This window comes from Pan paniscus, chromosome 8, assembly GCF_029289425.2.
Source record: "Pan paniscus chromosome 8, NHGRI_mPanPan1-v2.0_pri, whole genome shotgun sequence".
Taxonomy (NCBI): Eukaryota; Metazoa; Chordata; class Mammalia; order Primates; family Hominidae; genus Pan; species Pan paniscus.
This window is the reverse complement of record NC_073257.2, coordinates 143,899,643-143,916,735: the sequence shown is the minus strand read 5'-3', so window position 1 is coordinate 143,916,735 and position 17,093 is coordinate 143,899,643. Positions and strand designations below refer to the sequence as shown.

General features: G+C 53.4%; 1 protein-coding gene across 4 annotated transcripts in view; it reads right to left on the bottom strand.

Annotated features, from left to right (window-relative positions):
• Window positions 1-100: 100 nt before the first annotated feature.
• PPP2R2D (protein phosphatase 2 regulatory subunit Bdelta) overlaps window positions 101-17,093 on the bottom strand; it is a 62,669-nt gene continuing 45,676 nt past the window's right edge. For all 4 annotated transcript variants that reach the window (XM_034931731.3, XM_063607598.1, XM_063607597.1 and 1 more), the window contains one exon: window positions 101-3,550. In XM_034931731.3, the coding sequence (XP_034787622.1) occupies window positions 3,271-3,550 (280 nt within the window). In that variant the 3' untranslated portion in view covers window positions 101-3,270. The remainder of the gene's footprint in view (window positions 3,551-17,093) is intronic.

Genomic DNA, 17,093 nt, shown 5'->3' with positions numbered 1-17,093 from the left:
CACCTTCTGCTCTGCCCTGGAGGTGGAGGAGGTGGGCTATTTAGTGGGAAATACATTCTAGAGGAAAGATGGAAAAGGGTGTCCAAATACGCAGTGAAAATCCAGTTAAACATTTAAAATTTATTGAACTTTTTGGTCAAAATAGTTGAACAAATATATACAATCCCATTTTACTAGAACTGTCTTAAGGACCAGGGTTGACTAATGCTTAAATAACTCTGTTCCACACCTCAGACTTTGTAAATTGTGTCACAATCAATATACAGTATATAAATTATTTTTTAGTTAAAATAAAGATACCTTTAGATTCTCAATTTCTAACTTAATGTGAACTCAAGTGGCACTGTGTTAGCATTGATTCAGGGTAATGACGGACATCCTGTTCTTGCCCATGTGGATTAGTAACCAGCACACACCTTCATCTCCACAGGGGGATGGGGGATCAGCACACGCCTTCATCTCCACAGGGGGATGGGGGATCAGCACACACCTTCATCTCCACAGGGGGATGGGGGACCAGCACACGCCTTCATCTCCACAGGAGGACGGGGGATCAGCACACACCTTCATCTCCACAGGGGGATGGGGGATCAGCACACACCTTCATCTCCACAGGGGGATGGGGGACCAGCACACACCTTCATCTCCACAGGGGGATGGGGGATCAGCAGACGCCTTCATCCCCACAGGGGGATGGGGGATCAGCACACGCCTTCATCTCCACAGGGGGATGGGGGATCAGCACACGCCTTCATCTCCACAGGGGGATGGGGGATCAGCACACGCCTTCATCTCCACAGGGGGATGGGGGATCAGCACACGCCTTCATCTCCACAGGGGGATGGGGATCAGCACACACCTTCATCTCCACAGGGGGATGGGGGATCAGCACACGCCTCCATCTCCACAGGGGGATGGGGATCAGCACACACCTTCATCTCCACAGGGGGATGGCAGATCAGCACACGCCTTCATCTCCACAGTGGGATGGCGGATCAGCACACGCCTTCATCTCCACAGGGGGATGGGGGATCAGCACACGCCTTCATCTCCACAGGAGGACGGGGGATCAGCACACACCTTCATCCCCACAGGGGGATGGGGATCAGCACACACCTCCATCTCCACAGGGGGATGAGAGATCAGCACACGCCTTCATCCCCACAGGGGGATGGGGAATCGGCACACACCTTCATCTCCACAGGGGGACAGGGGATAAGCATACCCCTTCATCTCCACAGGGGGATGGGGGATCAGCACACACCTTCATCCCCACAGGGGGATGGGGGATCGGCACACACCTTCATCTCCACAGCGGGACAGGGGATCAGCACACGCCTCCATCTCCACAGGGGCGCGGGGGATCAGCACACCCCTTCATCTCCACAGGGAGATGGGGGATCAGCACACACCTTCATCTCCACAGGGGGACAGGGGATCAGCACACCCCTTCATCTCCACAGGGAGATGGGGGATCAGCACACACCTTCATCTCCACAGCGGGACAGGGGATCAGCACACGCCTCTATCTCCACAGGAAGATGGGGGATCAGCACACACCTTCATCTCCACAGGGGGACAGGGGATCAGCACACACCTTCATCTCCACAGGGAGATGGGGGATCAGCACACACCTTCATCTCCACAGGGAGATGGGGGATCAGCACACACCTTCATCTCCAAAGGGGCCGGGGGATCAGCACACACTTTCATCTAGACAGGGGGATGGGATGGGGGATCAGCACACACCTCCATCTCCACAGGGGCATGAGGGAGCAGCACACGCCTTCATCTCCACAGGGCACAGGGGATCAGCACACACCTCCTTCTCCACAGGGGCACAGGCAATCAGCACATACCTTCATCTAGACAGGGTGACGGGGGATCAGCACACACCTCCATCTCCACAGCAGCAGGAGGAATCAACACACACCTTCATCTCCCAGGCGGACGGGGGATCAGCACACGCCTCCATCTCCACAGCAGCAGGAGGAATCAACACACACCTTCATCTCCACAGGCGGACGGGGGATCAGCACACACCTCCATCTCCACAGGGGCACGGGAGTCCGACTCCCCACTCCTCTCGGGGACACGTAGTGGGCGTGTGTTAAATCCCACGGAAGCAAGCTCTGGTCACTCAGCATTGGTACAGCTCTGTATTATTTGTCTTGGAAAATCTTGATTTCTGGTATCAAAGATCCTACTTTGAAAATAAACCAAGGTACTGGTGGCATCGTGTAATTAAAATTGCTTAATTTTGCTGGCTTGAAATGCAGGATGAAATTTAGCATGCATGTAATTTTAGCAATGTTTAAAAAGTATACTTTCCCCAAAGTGCTTTTTCAAAAGCCTTAGAAAGAAAGCACATATTTCTTCAACTGTAGTGAATTTGAGGCTACTTTAAACCAGGCTTACTGGATGGCAGCAATTTTGGTTCTTCCTTGCAATTTTCTTTCTCAGAGGTGGCCTCGGTTCTGGCTTTTCCCAGACCTTACCTGGTGTATCCGATGGGCTACTTCTACAGAAACACAGCGGGCAGCAGCTTGGGGACAGAAATGCTGCACACATACCCCCACGCTGCCAAAGAAGGACACACATTTCTCAAACAGTTAGTTCCAAAGAAGAACCCTGCATAACTTCATTCTATGCAATTAAATTAAATAAAAAGACAATACTTCTGTTTGGATTTAAAAACACTTTATAGTGTGTTGTTTTTATTGAGCGCTCACACCCGAAGGGGTGGCGGCGGATGCTGTGGGTGAGTGGGGCCGCCTGAGCCTGCTCGGGCCACAACCACACATCCACGGAGTCCACCTGGACTCGGAGGAAGGCCGAGAGGACACGGACGGTGGCCACACCACGCTGCAGTGAAGGCCCAAGTGTGATGGCAGAGAAAGAGGGAAAGTTGGAGAAAGAGCGGTATCTGACAATAACTTTTCTCTTGGATGTTAATTTTTTGGTCTATAAATTGGAAAGGAAGGCTCGGACTGAAATAAATACATTTATTCTGAGTAATGACCTTTTGGGAGCAGTGTCCGCCAACTCTGCTTCGAGAGCGTCTCCACGTGAGCAGCAGCGCCTGTCTCGCGCCTCGCCGAGGCGGAACCACACCGGGCCTCAAGCAGAGGCGGCTTTCTCCTGTGTCTGTGAAGGGAAGGAGCAGGTGCGTCACTGTTCTTAATGGAGCGGACAATGATGCCTTTTCTCTGACAGAAAAATGTCCGGCTTAACTATGCAAGACAAGACTTGGTCCTCACGTTCGCGTCTCTAGTTGATTTTGTCCTGGAATATGTACAAGTTATTGGTGGCAGCCACGGCAATGACATTGTCCACGGGGTGCCAGGCTGTGTGCAGGATCTTCTTGTTGAAGTCCAGACTGTCCACACTGATCTCGTCTTTCCTCCGCTTACCCCCCGTACACACCTTCCGGGGTTTGAGGCTGGCGCGCGGTTTGCTGCTCTCTCTCGAGGCCTCCAGGGTCACATCCCTCCGCGTGTCTCTATCAAACATCCTGAAAAAGTTGTTGTAGGACCCGGTCATGATGGCGCTGTTGAAAACAAGAGCAGACAGCAGCACTCCTCAGTGGGGGGAGCGGCAGCAAGGACTCAGACCCCACCCCCGGGGTGCACAGCGCACGCCACCCTCCCCCACAACCCAGTTGCTTTCAGAAATCAGGAATGAACAATCACAATGGGCAGAAGAGAAATGCAGTGAAAATGGGTACCGAGCTTTATCTAGAATCATGTCAGTAAGAATCCATGTCACAGGAGAAACAAAATAATGGAGTCACACTTTCAACATTAGTGTATTTTTTGAAACAACCCCACCTATTTATCTCACTCATGAATAACAGCACAGTTTATTTTTAAGCCTTATGTTCTGCAATTTGTCAACGATCCATAATGACCTGAACATAATCCTTATCATGTTCAACAGTTACTAGTCATATCTGTCAATGTTTCTTTGGAGTTAAACTGCTTTTCTATATTAATTTCAAAAAGTTTCTTTCAAATGAGGCAACGGATAGAAATAGTAAAAATCCACTGGGCAAAGTGTGGCAGAATTTTAGAACAACTGCATTTCACACACATTCCAGACAATACAATACCGTCCATGCTTTTGTTTCTTCAAGATCAACTGTAATGGCTTTCAAATGTCTCTGCTGTCGAAAAATTCTACTACCGCACACATCCTCATGATATAACTTCATAATATTGGTAAAAACCTCTGCAATCTTACATTTTCTACAAAAATGACAGAAAAATAGCTGAATGATGCAAACGCTGCCATGATTTGACCCATGGCTTCATGAGTCCAGTTTCTGATGAAAGATGTGTTCAAACAATGCCCTTCTGGCTTCTCCAGCCGTCCTTGAAGCTCGCCTCCTCTTCCTATTTTGACACTAACCCGCGCCCTCACGTCCTGCCCCCATGGTCATGCGCGGTGAGAGGCCTTTCACGCTGGCGCGTCTTCAAGGTGCCATGAGAAAGAAGTGGGCCGCTTCCCTTCCATGGCCCAGCACTGACCCTGGCTGCTGGCAAATATCTAGTGTCTGACTGACCTTGTCTAAAACTTCAAAGCAGGGGAAAAAAAAAAAAAAAAAAAAAAGACGAACTCAGAGAAGAGAAACTGCATTCAGCGATCCATGTTTATTTCCCATCTCCTGCTTCCATCCAGGAGCCCACAGCGCCACAGAGGCGGGAGACACAAGGTGTGCCCAGCGCCCTCCAGCAATGCCAAGCTGTGCACGTGGTCTTGGAACAGGGGTATGCAGCCAAGTTGGCACGTGAGGGCCATTGACTGGGAGTTCCCCAAATTAGTTTCCACATAGAACACAATGTTTACGAAAGGGTAAGTAATAAGAATGTGTGAATCTGAAGCTTACATTTATGTTATTAAAACTCAACAGTAACCATTATTCAGAACACAGATGACAGAAGATGTATGGCCGACATTGACTGGAATTGCTGGTGCATGGTAATAACGAAAAGCACATCAGCTTTCATACAGATTTATGATCACTTTTAAATTCTCGACAGATAGTGCCAGCCCCAGAGTGGGCGTTTCCACACTGCAAACAAGGGCGCTGCCCAGCAGCCCGGTGCTGGCCCAGGAAGGGAACAGCACAGACACAGACACAGGCGTAAGCGCATAACTGGTTCTGTGGGGCGACCTAGAACACAAGAAGGCGCTGCCACACGGAGAATCAGGATTGGGCTGAGGCAGCACTGAAACGCCTCACTCCCCTTCATCGCATCCCTCAACAGAAGTTTCCAGGTAGGAAGACGGGCGTGTTTGTGAGAGCAAATGTTACTGGGAACCCTTTTAGATGTTCTGGGGATATGTAATCAAAGGGTATTTTGCAATATTTGAAATATATCAAGAGGAATAAAAAATACAGTGACTATCCATGTACCCGCAAGTCACTAAGACAGTGAACCCCCGCACACCCGCAAGTCACTAAGACAGTGAACCCCCGCACACCCGCAAGTCACTAAGACAGTGAAACCCTCGCACACCCGCAAGTCACTGCTAAGACAGTGAACCCCCGCACACCCGCAAGTCACTAAGACAGTGAACCCCCCGCACACTCGCAAGTCACTAAGACAGTGAACTCCCGCACACCCGCAAGTCACTAAGACAGTGAACCCCCGCACACCCGCAAGTCACTAAGACAGTGAACCCCCCGCACACCCGCAAGTCACTAAGACAGTGAACCCCCCGCACACCCGCAAGTCACTAAGACAGTGAACCCCCCGCACACTCGCAAGTCACTAAGACAGTGAACTCCCGCACACTCGCAAGTCACTAAGACAGTGAACCCCCGCACACCCGCAAGTCACTAAGACAGTGAACCCCCCGCACACCCACAAGTCACTAAGACAGTGAACCCCCCGCACACCCGCAAGTCACTAAGACAGTGAACCCCCGCACACCCGCAAGTCACTAAGACAGTGAACCCCCCGCACACCTGCAAGTCACTAAGACAGTGAACCCCCCGCACACCCGCAAGTCACTAAGACAGTGAACCCCCCGCACACCCGCAAGTCACTAAGACAGTGAACCCCCGCACACCCGCAAGTCACTAAGACAGTGAACCCCCGCACACCCGCAAGTCACTAAGACAGTGAACCCCCCGCACACCCGCAAGTCACTAAGACAGTGAACCCTCGCACACCCGCAAGTCACTAAGACAGTGAACCCCCGCACACTCGCAAGTCACTAAGACAGTGAACCCCCCGCACACCCGCAAGTCACTAAGACAGTGAACCCTCGCACACCCGCAAGTCACTAAGACAGTGAACCCCCGCACACTCGCAAGTCACTAAGACAGTGAACCCCCCGCACACCCGCAAGTCACTAAGACAGTGAACCCCCGCACACCCGCAAGTCACTAAGACAGTGAACCCCCCGCACACTCGCAAGTCACTAAGACAGTGAACTCCCGCACACTCGCAAGTCACTAAGACAGTGAACCCCCGCACACCCGCAAGTCACTAAGACAGTGAACCCCCCGCACACCCGCAAGTCACTAAGACAGTGAACCCCCCGCACACCCGCAAGTCACTAAGACAGTGAACCCCCCGCACACTCGCAAGTCACTAAGACAGTGAACCCCCGCACACTCGCAAGTCACTAAGACAGTGAACCCCCGCACACCCGCAAGTCACTAAGACAGTGAACCCCCCGCACACTCGCAAGTCACTAAGACAGTGAACCCCCGCACACCCGCAAGTCACTAAGACAGTGAACCCCCCGCACACCCGCAAGTCACTAAGACAGTGAACCCTCGCACACCCGCAAGTCACTAAGACAGTGAACCCCCGCACACCCGCAAGTCACTAAGACAGTGAAACCCTCGCACACCCGCAAGTCACTGCTAAGACAGTGAACCCCCGCACACCCGCAAGTCACTAAGACAGTGAACCCCCCGCACACTCGCAAGTCACTAAGACAGTGAACTCCCGCACACTCGCAAGTCACTAAGACAGTGAACCCCCGCACACCCGCAAGTCACTAAGACAGTGAACCCCCCGCACACTCGCAAGTCACTAAGACAGTGAACCCCCGCACACCCGCAAGTCACTAAGACAGTGAACCCCCCGCACACCCGCAAGTCACTAAGACAGTGAACCCCCCGCACACTCGCAAGTCACTAAGACAGTGAACCCCCGCACACCCGCAAGTCACTAAGACAGTGAACCCCCCGCACACCCGCAAGTCACTAAGACAGTGAACCCCCCGCACACTCGCAAGTCACTAAGACAGTGAACCCCCGCACACCCGCAAGTCACTAAGACAGTGAACCCCCCGCACACCCGCAAGTCACTAAGACAGTGAACCCCCCGCACACCCGCAAGTCACTAAGACAGTGAACCCCCCGCACACTCGCAAGTCACTAAGACAGTGAACCCCCGCACACCCGCAAGTCACTAAGACAGTGAACCCCCGCACACCCGCAAGTCACTAAGACAGTGAACCCCCCGCACACCCGCAAGTCACTAAGACAGTGAACCCTCGCACACCCGCAAGTCACTAAGACAGTGAACCCCCGCACACTCGCAAGTCACTAAGACAGTGAACCCCCCGCACACCCGCAAGTCACTAAGACAGTGAACCCCCGCACACCCGCAAGTCACTAAGACAGTGAACCCCCCGCACACTCGCAAGTCACTAAGACAGTGAACTCCCGCACACTCGCAAGTCACTAAGACAGTGAACCCCCGCACACCCGCAAGTCACTAAGACAGTGAACCCCCCGCACACCCGCAAGTCACTAAGACAGTGAACCCCCCGCACACCCGCAAGTCACTAAGACAGTGAACCCCCCGCACACTCGCAAGTCACTAAGACAGTGAACTCCCGCACACTCGCAAGTCACTAAGACAGTGAACCCCCGCACACCCGCAAGTCACTAAGACAGTGAACCCCCCGCACACTCGCAAGTCACTAAGACAGTGAACCCCCGCACACCCGCAAGTCACTAAGACAGTGAACCCCCCGCACAACCGCAAGTCACTAAGACAGTGAACCCTCGCACACCCGCAAGTCACTAAGACAGTGAACCCCCGCACACCCGCAAGTCACTAAGACAGTGAAACCCTCGCACACCCGCAAGTCACTGCTAAGACAGTGAACCCCCGCACACCCGCAAGTCACTAAGACAGTGAACCCCCCGCACACTCGCAAGTCACTAAGACAGTGAACTCCCGCACACTCGCAAGTCACTAAGACAGTGAACCCCCGCACACCCGCAAGTCACTAAGACAGTGAACCCCCCGCACACTCGCAAGTCACTAAGACAGTGAACCCCCGCACACCCGCAAGTCACTAAGACAGTGAACCCCCCGCACACCCGCAAGTCACTAAGACAGTGAACCCCCCGCACACTCGCAAGTCACTAAGACAGTGAACTCCCGCACACTCGCAAGTCACTAAGACAGTGAAACCCTCGCACACCCGCAAGTCACTGCTAAGACAGTGAACCCCCGCACACCCGCAAGTCACTAAGACAGTGAAACCCTCGCACACCCGCAAGTCACTGCTAAGACAGTGAACCCCCGCACACCCGCAAGTCACTAAGACAGTGAAACCCCCGCACACCCGCAAGTCACTAAGACAGTGAACCCCCGCACATCCGCAAGTCACTAAGACAGTGAACCCCCCGCACACTCGCAAGTCACTAAGACAGTGAACTCCCGCATACTCGCAAGTCACTAAGACAGTGAAACCCTCGCACACCCGCAAGTCACTGCTAAGACAGTGAACCCCCGCACACCCGCAAGTCACTAAGACAGTGAAACCCTCGCACACCCGCAAGTCACTGCTAAGACAGTGAACCCCCGCACACCCGCAAGTCACTAAGACAGTGAAACCCCCGCACACCCGCAAGTCACTAAGACAGTGAACCCCCCGCACACCCGCAAGTCACTAAGACAGTGAACCCCCGCACACTCGCAAGTCACTAAGACAGTGAAACCCTCGCACACCCGCAAGTCACTGCTAAGACAATGAACCCCCGCACACCCGCAAGTCACTGCTAAGACAGTGAACCCCCGCACACCCGCAAGTCACTAAGACAGTGAACCCCCGCACACCCGCAAGTCACTAAGACAGTGAACCCCCGCACATCCGCAAGTCACTAAGACAGTGAACCCCCGCACACCCGCAAGTCACTGCTAAGACAGTGAACCCCCGCACACCCGCAAGTCACTAAGACAGTGAACCCCCGCACACCCGCAAGTCACTAAGACAGTGAAACCCTCGCACACCCGCAAGTCACTAAGACAGTGAACCCCCGCACATCCGCAAGTCACTAAGACAGTGAACCCCCGCACACCCGCAAGTCACTGCTAAGACAGTGAACCCCCGCACACCCGCAAGTCACTAAGACAGTGAACCCCCGCACACCCGCAAGTCACTAAGACAGTGAAACCCTCGCACACCCGCAAGTCACTAAGACAGTGAACCCCCGCACATCCGCAAGTCACTAAGACAGTGAACCCCCGCACACTCGCAAGTCACTAAGACAGTGAACCCCCGCACATCCGCAAGTCACTAAGACAGTGAACCCCCGCACATCCGCAAGTCACTAAGACAGTGAACCCCCGCACACTCGCAAGTCACTAAGACAGTGAAACCCTCGCACACCCGTAAGTCACTGCTAAGACAGTGAACCCCCGCACACCCGCAAGTCACTAAGACAGTGAACCCCCGCACACCCGCAAGTCACTAAGACAGTGAACCCCCCGCACACCCGCAAGTCACTAAGACAGTGAACCCCCCGCACACTCGCAAGTCACTAAGACAGTGAAACCCTCGCACACCCGCAAGTCACTGCTAAGACAGTGAACCCCCGCACACCCGCAAGTCACTGCTAAGACAGTGAACCCCCGCACACCCGCAAGTCACTAAGACAGTGAACCCCCGCACACCCGCAAGTCACTAAGACAGTGAACCCCCGCACATCCGCAAGTCACTAAGACAGTGAACCCCAGCATACTCGCAAGTCACTAAGACAGTGAAACCCTCGCACACCCGCAAGTCACTGCTAAGACAGTGAACCCCCGCACACCCGCAAGTCACTGCTAAGACAGTGAACCCCCGCACACCCGCAAGTCACTAAGACAGTGAACCCCCGCACACCCGCAAGTCACTAAGACAGTGAACCCCCCGCACACCTGCAAGTCACTAAGACAGTGAACCCCCGCACATCCGCAAGTCACTAAGACAGTGAACCCTCGCACACCCGCAAGTCACTGCTAAGACAGTGAACCCCCACACACCCGCAAGTCACTAAGACAGTGAACCCCCGCACACCCGCAAGTCACTAAGACAGTGAACCCCCGCACACTCGCAAGTCACTAAGACAGTGAACCCCCGCACACTCGCAAGTCACTAAGACAGTGAACCCCCGCACACCCGCAAGTCACTAAGACAGTGAACCCCCGCACACCCGCAAGTCACTAAGACAGTGAACCCCCGCACATCCGCAAGTCACTAAGACAGTGAACCCCCGCACACTCGCAAGTCACTAAGACAGTGAAACCCTCGCACACCCGCAAGTCACTGCTAAGACAGTGAACCCCCGCACACCCGCAAGTCACTGCTAAGACAGTGAACCCCCGCACACCCGCAAGTCACTAAGACAGTGAACCCCCGCACACCCGCAAGTCACTAAGACAGTGAACCCCCCGCACACCTGCAAGTCACTAAGACAGTGAACCCCCGCACATCCGCAAGTCACTAAGACAGTGAACCCTCGCACACCCGCAAGTCACTGCTAAGACAGTGAACCCCCGCACACCCGCAAGTCACTAAGACAGTGAACCCCCGCACACCCGCAAGTCACTAAGACAGTGAACCCCCGCACACTCGCAAGTCACTAAGACAGTGAACCCCCGCACACTCGCAAGTCACTAAGACAGTGAACCCCCGCACACCCGCAAGTCACTAAGACAGTGAACCCCCGCACACCCGCAAGTCACTAAGACAGTGAACCCCCCGCACACCTGCAAGTCACTAAGACAGTGAACCCCCGCACATCCGCAAGTCACTAAGACAGTGAACCCTCGCACACCCGCAAGTCACTGCTAAGACAGTGAACCCCCGCACACCCGCAAGTCACTAAGACAGTGAACCCCCGCACACCCGCAAGTCACTAAGACAGTGAACCCCCGCACACTCGCAAGTCACTAAGACAGTGAACCCCCGCACACTCGCAAGTCACTAAGACAGTGAACCCCCGCACACCCGCAAGTCACTAAGACAGTGAACCCCCGCACACCCGCAAGTCACTAAGACAGTGAACCCCCGCACATCCGCAAGTCACTAAGACAGTGAACCCCCGCACACTCGCAAGTCACTAAGACAGTGAAACCCTCGCACACCCGCAAGTCACTGCTAAGACAGTGAACCCCCGCACACCCGCAAGTCACTGCTAAGACAGTGAACCCCCGCACACCCGCAAGTCACTAAGACAGTGAACCCCCGCACACCCGCAAGTCACTAAGACAGTGAACCCCCCGCACACCTGCAAGTCACTAAGACAGTGAACCCCCGCACATCCGCAAGTCACTAAGACAGTGAACCCTCGCACACCCGCAAGTCACTGCTAAGACAGTGAACCCCCGCACACCCGCAAGTCACTAAGACAGTGAACCCCCGCACACCCGCAAGTCACTAAGACAGTGAACCCCCGCACACTCGCAAGTCACTAAGACAGTGAACCCCCGCACACTCGCAAGTCACTAAGACAGTGAACCCCCGCACACCCGCAAGTCACTAAGACAGTGAACCCCCGCACACCCGCAAGTCACTAAGACAGTGAACCCCCGCACATCCGCAAGTCACTAAGACAGTGAACCCCCGCACACTCGCAAGTCACTAAGACAGTGAAACCCTCGCACACCCGCAAGTCACTGCTAAGACAGTGAACCCCCGCACACCCGCAAGTCACTAAGACAGTGAACCCCCCGCACACCCGCAAGTCACTAAGACAGTGAACCCCCGCACATCCGCAAGTCACTAAGACAGTGAACCCCCGCACACTCGCAAGTCACTAAGACAGTGAAACCCTCGCACACCCGCAAGTCACTGCTAAGACAGTGAAACCCTCGCACACCCGCAAGTCACTAAGACAGTGAACCCCCGCACACTCGCAAGTCACTAAGACAGTGAAACCCCGCACACCCGCAAGTCACTAAGACAGTGAAACCCGCGCACACCCGCAAGTCACTGACAGTGAACCCCCGCACACCCGCAAGTCACTAAGACAGTGAACCCCCGCACACCCGCAAGTCACTAAGACAGTGAACCCCCGCACACCCGCAAGTCACTAAGACAGTGAACCCCCGCACACCCGCAAGTCACTAAGACAGTGAACCCCCGCACACCCGCAAGTCACTAAGACAGTGAAACCCCGCACACCCGCAAGTCACTAAGACAGTGAAACCCCGCACACCCGCAAGTCACTAAGACAGTGAACCCCCGCACACCCGCAAGTCACTAAGACAGTGAAACCCCGCACACCCGCAAGTCACTAAGACAGTGAAACCCTCGCACACCCGCAAGTCACTAAGACAGTGAACCCCCGCACACTCGCAAGTCACTAAGACAGTGAACCCCCGCACACCCGCAAGTCACTAAGACAGTGAAACCCCGCACACCCGCAAGTCACTAAGACAGTGAACCCCCGCACACCCGCAAGTCACTAAGACAGTGAACCCCCGCACACCCGCAAGTCACTGACAGTGAACCCCCCGCACACCCGCAAGTCACTAAGACAGTGAAACCCCGCACACCCGCAAGTCACTAAGACAGTGAACCCCCGCACACCCGCAAGTCACTAAGACAGTGAACCCCCGCACACTCGCAAGTCACTAAGTGAACCCCCGCACACCCGCAAGTCACTGACAGTGAACCCCCCGCACACCCACAAGTCACTAAGACAGTGAACCCCCGCACACCCGGAAGTCACTAAGACAGTGAACCCCCGCACACCCGCAAGTCACTAACAGTGAACCCCCCGCACACCCGCAAGTCACTAAGACAGTGAACCCCCGCACACTCGCAAGTCACTAAGACAGTGAACCCCCGCACACTCGCAAGTCACTAAGACAGTGAACCCCCGCACACCCGCAAGTCACTGCTAAGACAGTGAACCCCCGCACACCCGCAAGTCACTAAGACAGTGAACCCCCCGCACACCCGCAAGTCACTAAGACAGTGAACCCCCGCACACTCGCAAGTCACTAAGACAGTGAAACCCCACACACCCGCAAGTCACTAAGACAGTGAACCCCCGCACACTCGCAAGTCACTAAGAGTGAAACCCCGCACATCCGCAAGTCACTGACAGTGAACCCCCGCACACCCGCAAGTCACTAAGACAGTGAAACCCTCGCACACCCGCAAGTCACTAAGACAGTGAACCCCCGCACACTCGCAAGTCACTAAGACAGTGAACCCCCGCACACTCGCAAGTCACTAAGACAGTGAAACCCCGCACACCCGCAAGTCACTAAGACAGTGAACCCCCGCACACTCGCAAGTCACTAAGACAGTGAAACCCCGCACACCCGCAAGTCACTAAGACAGTGAACCCCCGCACACCCGCAAGTCACTAAGTGAACCCGCGCACACCCGCAAGTCACTGACAGTGAACCCCCGCACACCCGCAAGTCACTAAGACAGTGAACCCCCGCACACCCGCAAGTCACTAAGACAGTGAACCCCTGCACACCCGCAAGTCACTAAGACAGTGAACCCCCCGCACACCCGCAAGTCACTAAGACAGTGAACCCCCCGCACACCCGCAAGTCACTAAGACAGTGAACCCCCGCACACCCGGAAGTCACTAAGACAGTGAACCCCCGCACACTCGCAAGTCACTAAGTGAACCCCCGCACACTCGCAAGTCACTAAGACAGTGAACCCCCCGCAGACCCGCAAGTCACTGTTAAGACAGGGACCCCCTGCAAGTCACTGGTAAGATGATGAACCCCCCTGCACACCTGCAAGTCACTGCTAAGAGAGTGACCCCCTCGCACACCCACAAGTCACTGCTAAGACAGGGACCCCCCTCGCACACCCGCAAGTCACTGCTAAGACAGGGACCCCCCTCGCACACCCGCAAGTCACTGCTAAGACAGGGGGGACCCCCCTGCACTGTGTTGCCACTCTGGAAAGAAAGATGGTCTCCTATCCCATCCCCAGTTGGGGTCCTCACTTGCTAGAGTACATATGTGTCATCCCCACACACATTTATATTTTGCATACAGATTTGTTTTTTTTTTTTTTTTTTGAGACAGAGTCTCACTCTGTCGCCCAGGCTGGAGTGCAGTGGCACAATCTCAGCTTACTGCAACCTCCACCTCCAAGGTTCAAGTGATTCTCCTGCCTCAGCCTCCTGAGTGGTGGGATTAAAGGCATGCACCACCATGTCTGGCTAATTTTTGTATTTCTAGTAGAGATGGGGTTTCACTATGTTGGTCAGGCTGGTCTCGAACTCCTGACCTCGTGATCCGCCCTCCTCAGCCTCCCAAAGTGCTGGGATTACAGGTGTGAGCCACTGCGCCTGGCCAGTAGTTACAGATTCTTAAAACAAAACCGTCTTGTATGTCTTAAACATGTTGTATGTCATTGCACCGTACGCATTCCTCCTGAATTTTCTTTGTGGATTATCTTTGTGAGATCCACCTAGGTGATCCATGTAGTTCTAATAATTGATTCTCACTGCTTTTCAGTATATGTTATGATAGAGAACAATTTACCTGTCCATTCCTCTAATGATGCACCTGTGGGCTGTCTCCAGTTGTTTGCTATTTCAGGTATCTGAGCACGTTTTCTTGTCTGAACATGCACGAAGCTCCCAACCGGACTGAATGTCACCAAGGAGGTCACAAGAAGGGTACTGGGTAAGACCACTGGTCTCCACCCTCTCCCCCAAACCATCATCATTCTGATGGGCATGAAAGGACGTCCCTTTGGCTTTACTTGCTGATCACTAAGAAGGATGAGCATTTCTATTTATTTTTCCATTTCTGCGAAACCCCATTCATGGTTTTTGCTCTTTTCTGAGTTGTTTGCCACCTTCTTGTTGACAACTAATTCTGCACCTATTCTGGATACTTAATCTCTGTTTGTTATCCTTTTGTGGATTTTGTTTTCACTTTTAATTTCAATATAAAGAAGTTTAAAATTTAATGTAGTTGAATTTCTTAATGTTTTCCTTGGGCTTTTGGGGCCTTCTTAAAGAAGCCCTTGTTTCCAGAGCTCACAAAGATGTCTTAGGCTTAGAAACACTCAGAGCTTATTTACTTATTGTGTGGGGCTGGTGAGGGCTCTAATTTTTCTCCCCCGAACACAGATAACTAAGGCCGCCCAGGTGGCAGAGCTTCAGAGTTTGCACTGCTCTTCCCTGCAGGCTGCGTTCCCCTGCCTATCTGTCTCAGCCCCTTTCCGCAGGGCCAGGCTCCCTTTACAGCTTGCTCTACTGAGTTTCCTGTTGTGATACATTGTTTCCCATTTGAAAATGCCTTTCTCACAAGCAGATTCTTGAACGAGCATCTACTTCAAGGCTTGATTCCAAGCTGGCGGTGGAGAGTAAGGAGTCACACTTGCTGGATCTGTCACACGGCTTCTGGCTCCCACGGTGGCCGTGGCAAAGCCGAGTCTCAGTCTCGGTGTCCGCTCTCAGAGGTAATTTGTGTTTTTTCCTTGGGTGCATTTAAGATATTCTCTTTGCGTTTGGTGTCCTGCAATTTCATCATTATGAGATGGATGGATGCTGTGCTCCCGATCCTGTGTATTCAGGCTTTCATAATTTAGAGAAAATTGCTGGCCACTGTCACTTTAAGCCTCACACCCCCAAACTTTGTTTAAACGTGTGCTGTGCCTCACCCTGGCCTCCACGGTTCCTAGTGTCTCTTGTTTTCTGTTTGGCTCTTTAGCCTGCATTTCTTCTGGTTTTCCTTTCCATCCACTAATACAAGATCTGTTTAGCCAAAAGGGACCTGCTGCTAAACCCACACAGGTTCATCTATCATACTTGTCATTTCTAGATGTTCCCTCTGATTCCTTTCCAGTCTCCAGGTCATGTTTGGCGGTCATGTATCATACCTGTCATTTCTAGATGTTCTCTGATTCCTTTCCAGTCTCCACGTCATGTTTGGCGGTCATGTGGCTCCTGGTTCAGGCTGTTTCCTTCCTCTAGTCTGTGAATATCTCAAGCATTCTTAGTTTATCTTCTTTAACTTAGGATCTCAACAGCTGCCTTCTTGGAGGTTCAGTTCTGCTGTGGTTCTGCTGACTTGCTCACGGTGGCTTTTCCTGTATGTGCTTGGTAATTTTCACCTGTGAGCTCATGTTTAGATGATTTTAATGTGAGGAAATCCAGAGAGACCTGGGTGTGCTGGCAGCAGCCACCCAGCACGCGTGTTCTCACGGAGTTTGCCAATGCCATTCTCTCCACCTGGGCCACTTCTCAGGGCTGTGCTTCCAGCAAGCGGCCTTGAGGAATGAGGTCATGTCTCTTCTAGTCAAAGTGCAGGTGTGTTTACTGCCCGCTGTGAAAGCAGTGGGGTTCTCCAAGCTCAGTGTGCATCAGCCACGGCCTCAAGTGTCCACCCGTGGGGAACCCAGGCCAACGAGAGGCTCATGCTGCCAGCTGTGCCACAAGAACCCGGGAACCTCATGTCTTCAGTCAACATCCGTGAGATGCTACAGGCTGGCAGGTCAGTCTGCAAACAGAGTAGAAGCCAGATCTGGAAACACGCCGGTCCCTCCCGATGCCCGCACACAGCCCTCGTGGAGGCAGGAGCTCCACAGTGTGAGATTTTACAGATCATGATGTAGCTGGCACAAACCCAAACTGCAAACCCTTGTGAGGGGAGGTTTTGCTTCCACTTCTCAGGGCAGTGCTGGCCACCCCCATGCAAGGCCTCAGACAGACAAACTGCCCTTTGGACCCTATCTGCCAGTGGAGGGAGACACCATCTTCAGGGGTCCCTGTTCCAACTCTACACCTCGTGTGGGCCAAGGCTTCAGCTCTTGAAAATTACCAAGCACATACAGGAAAAGCCACCGTG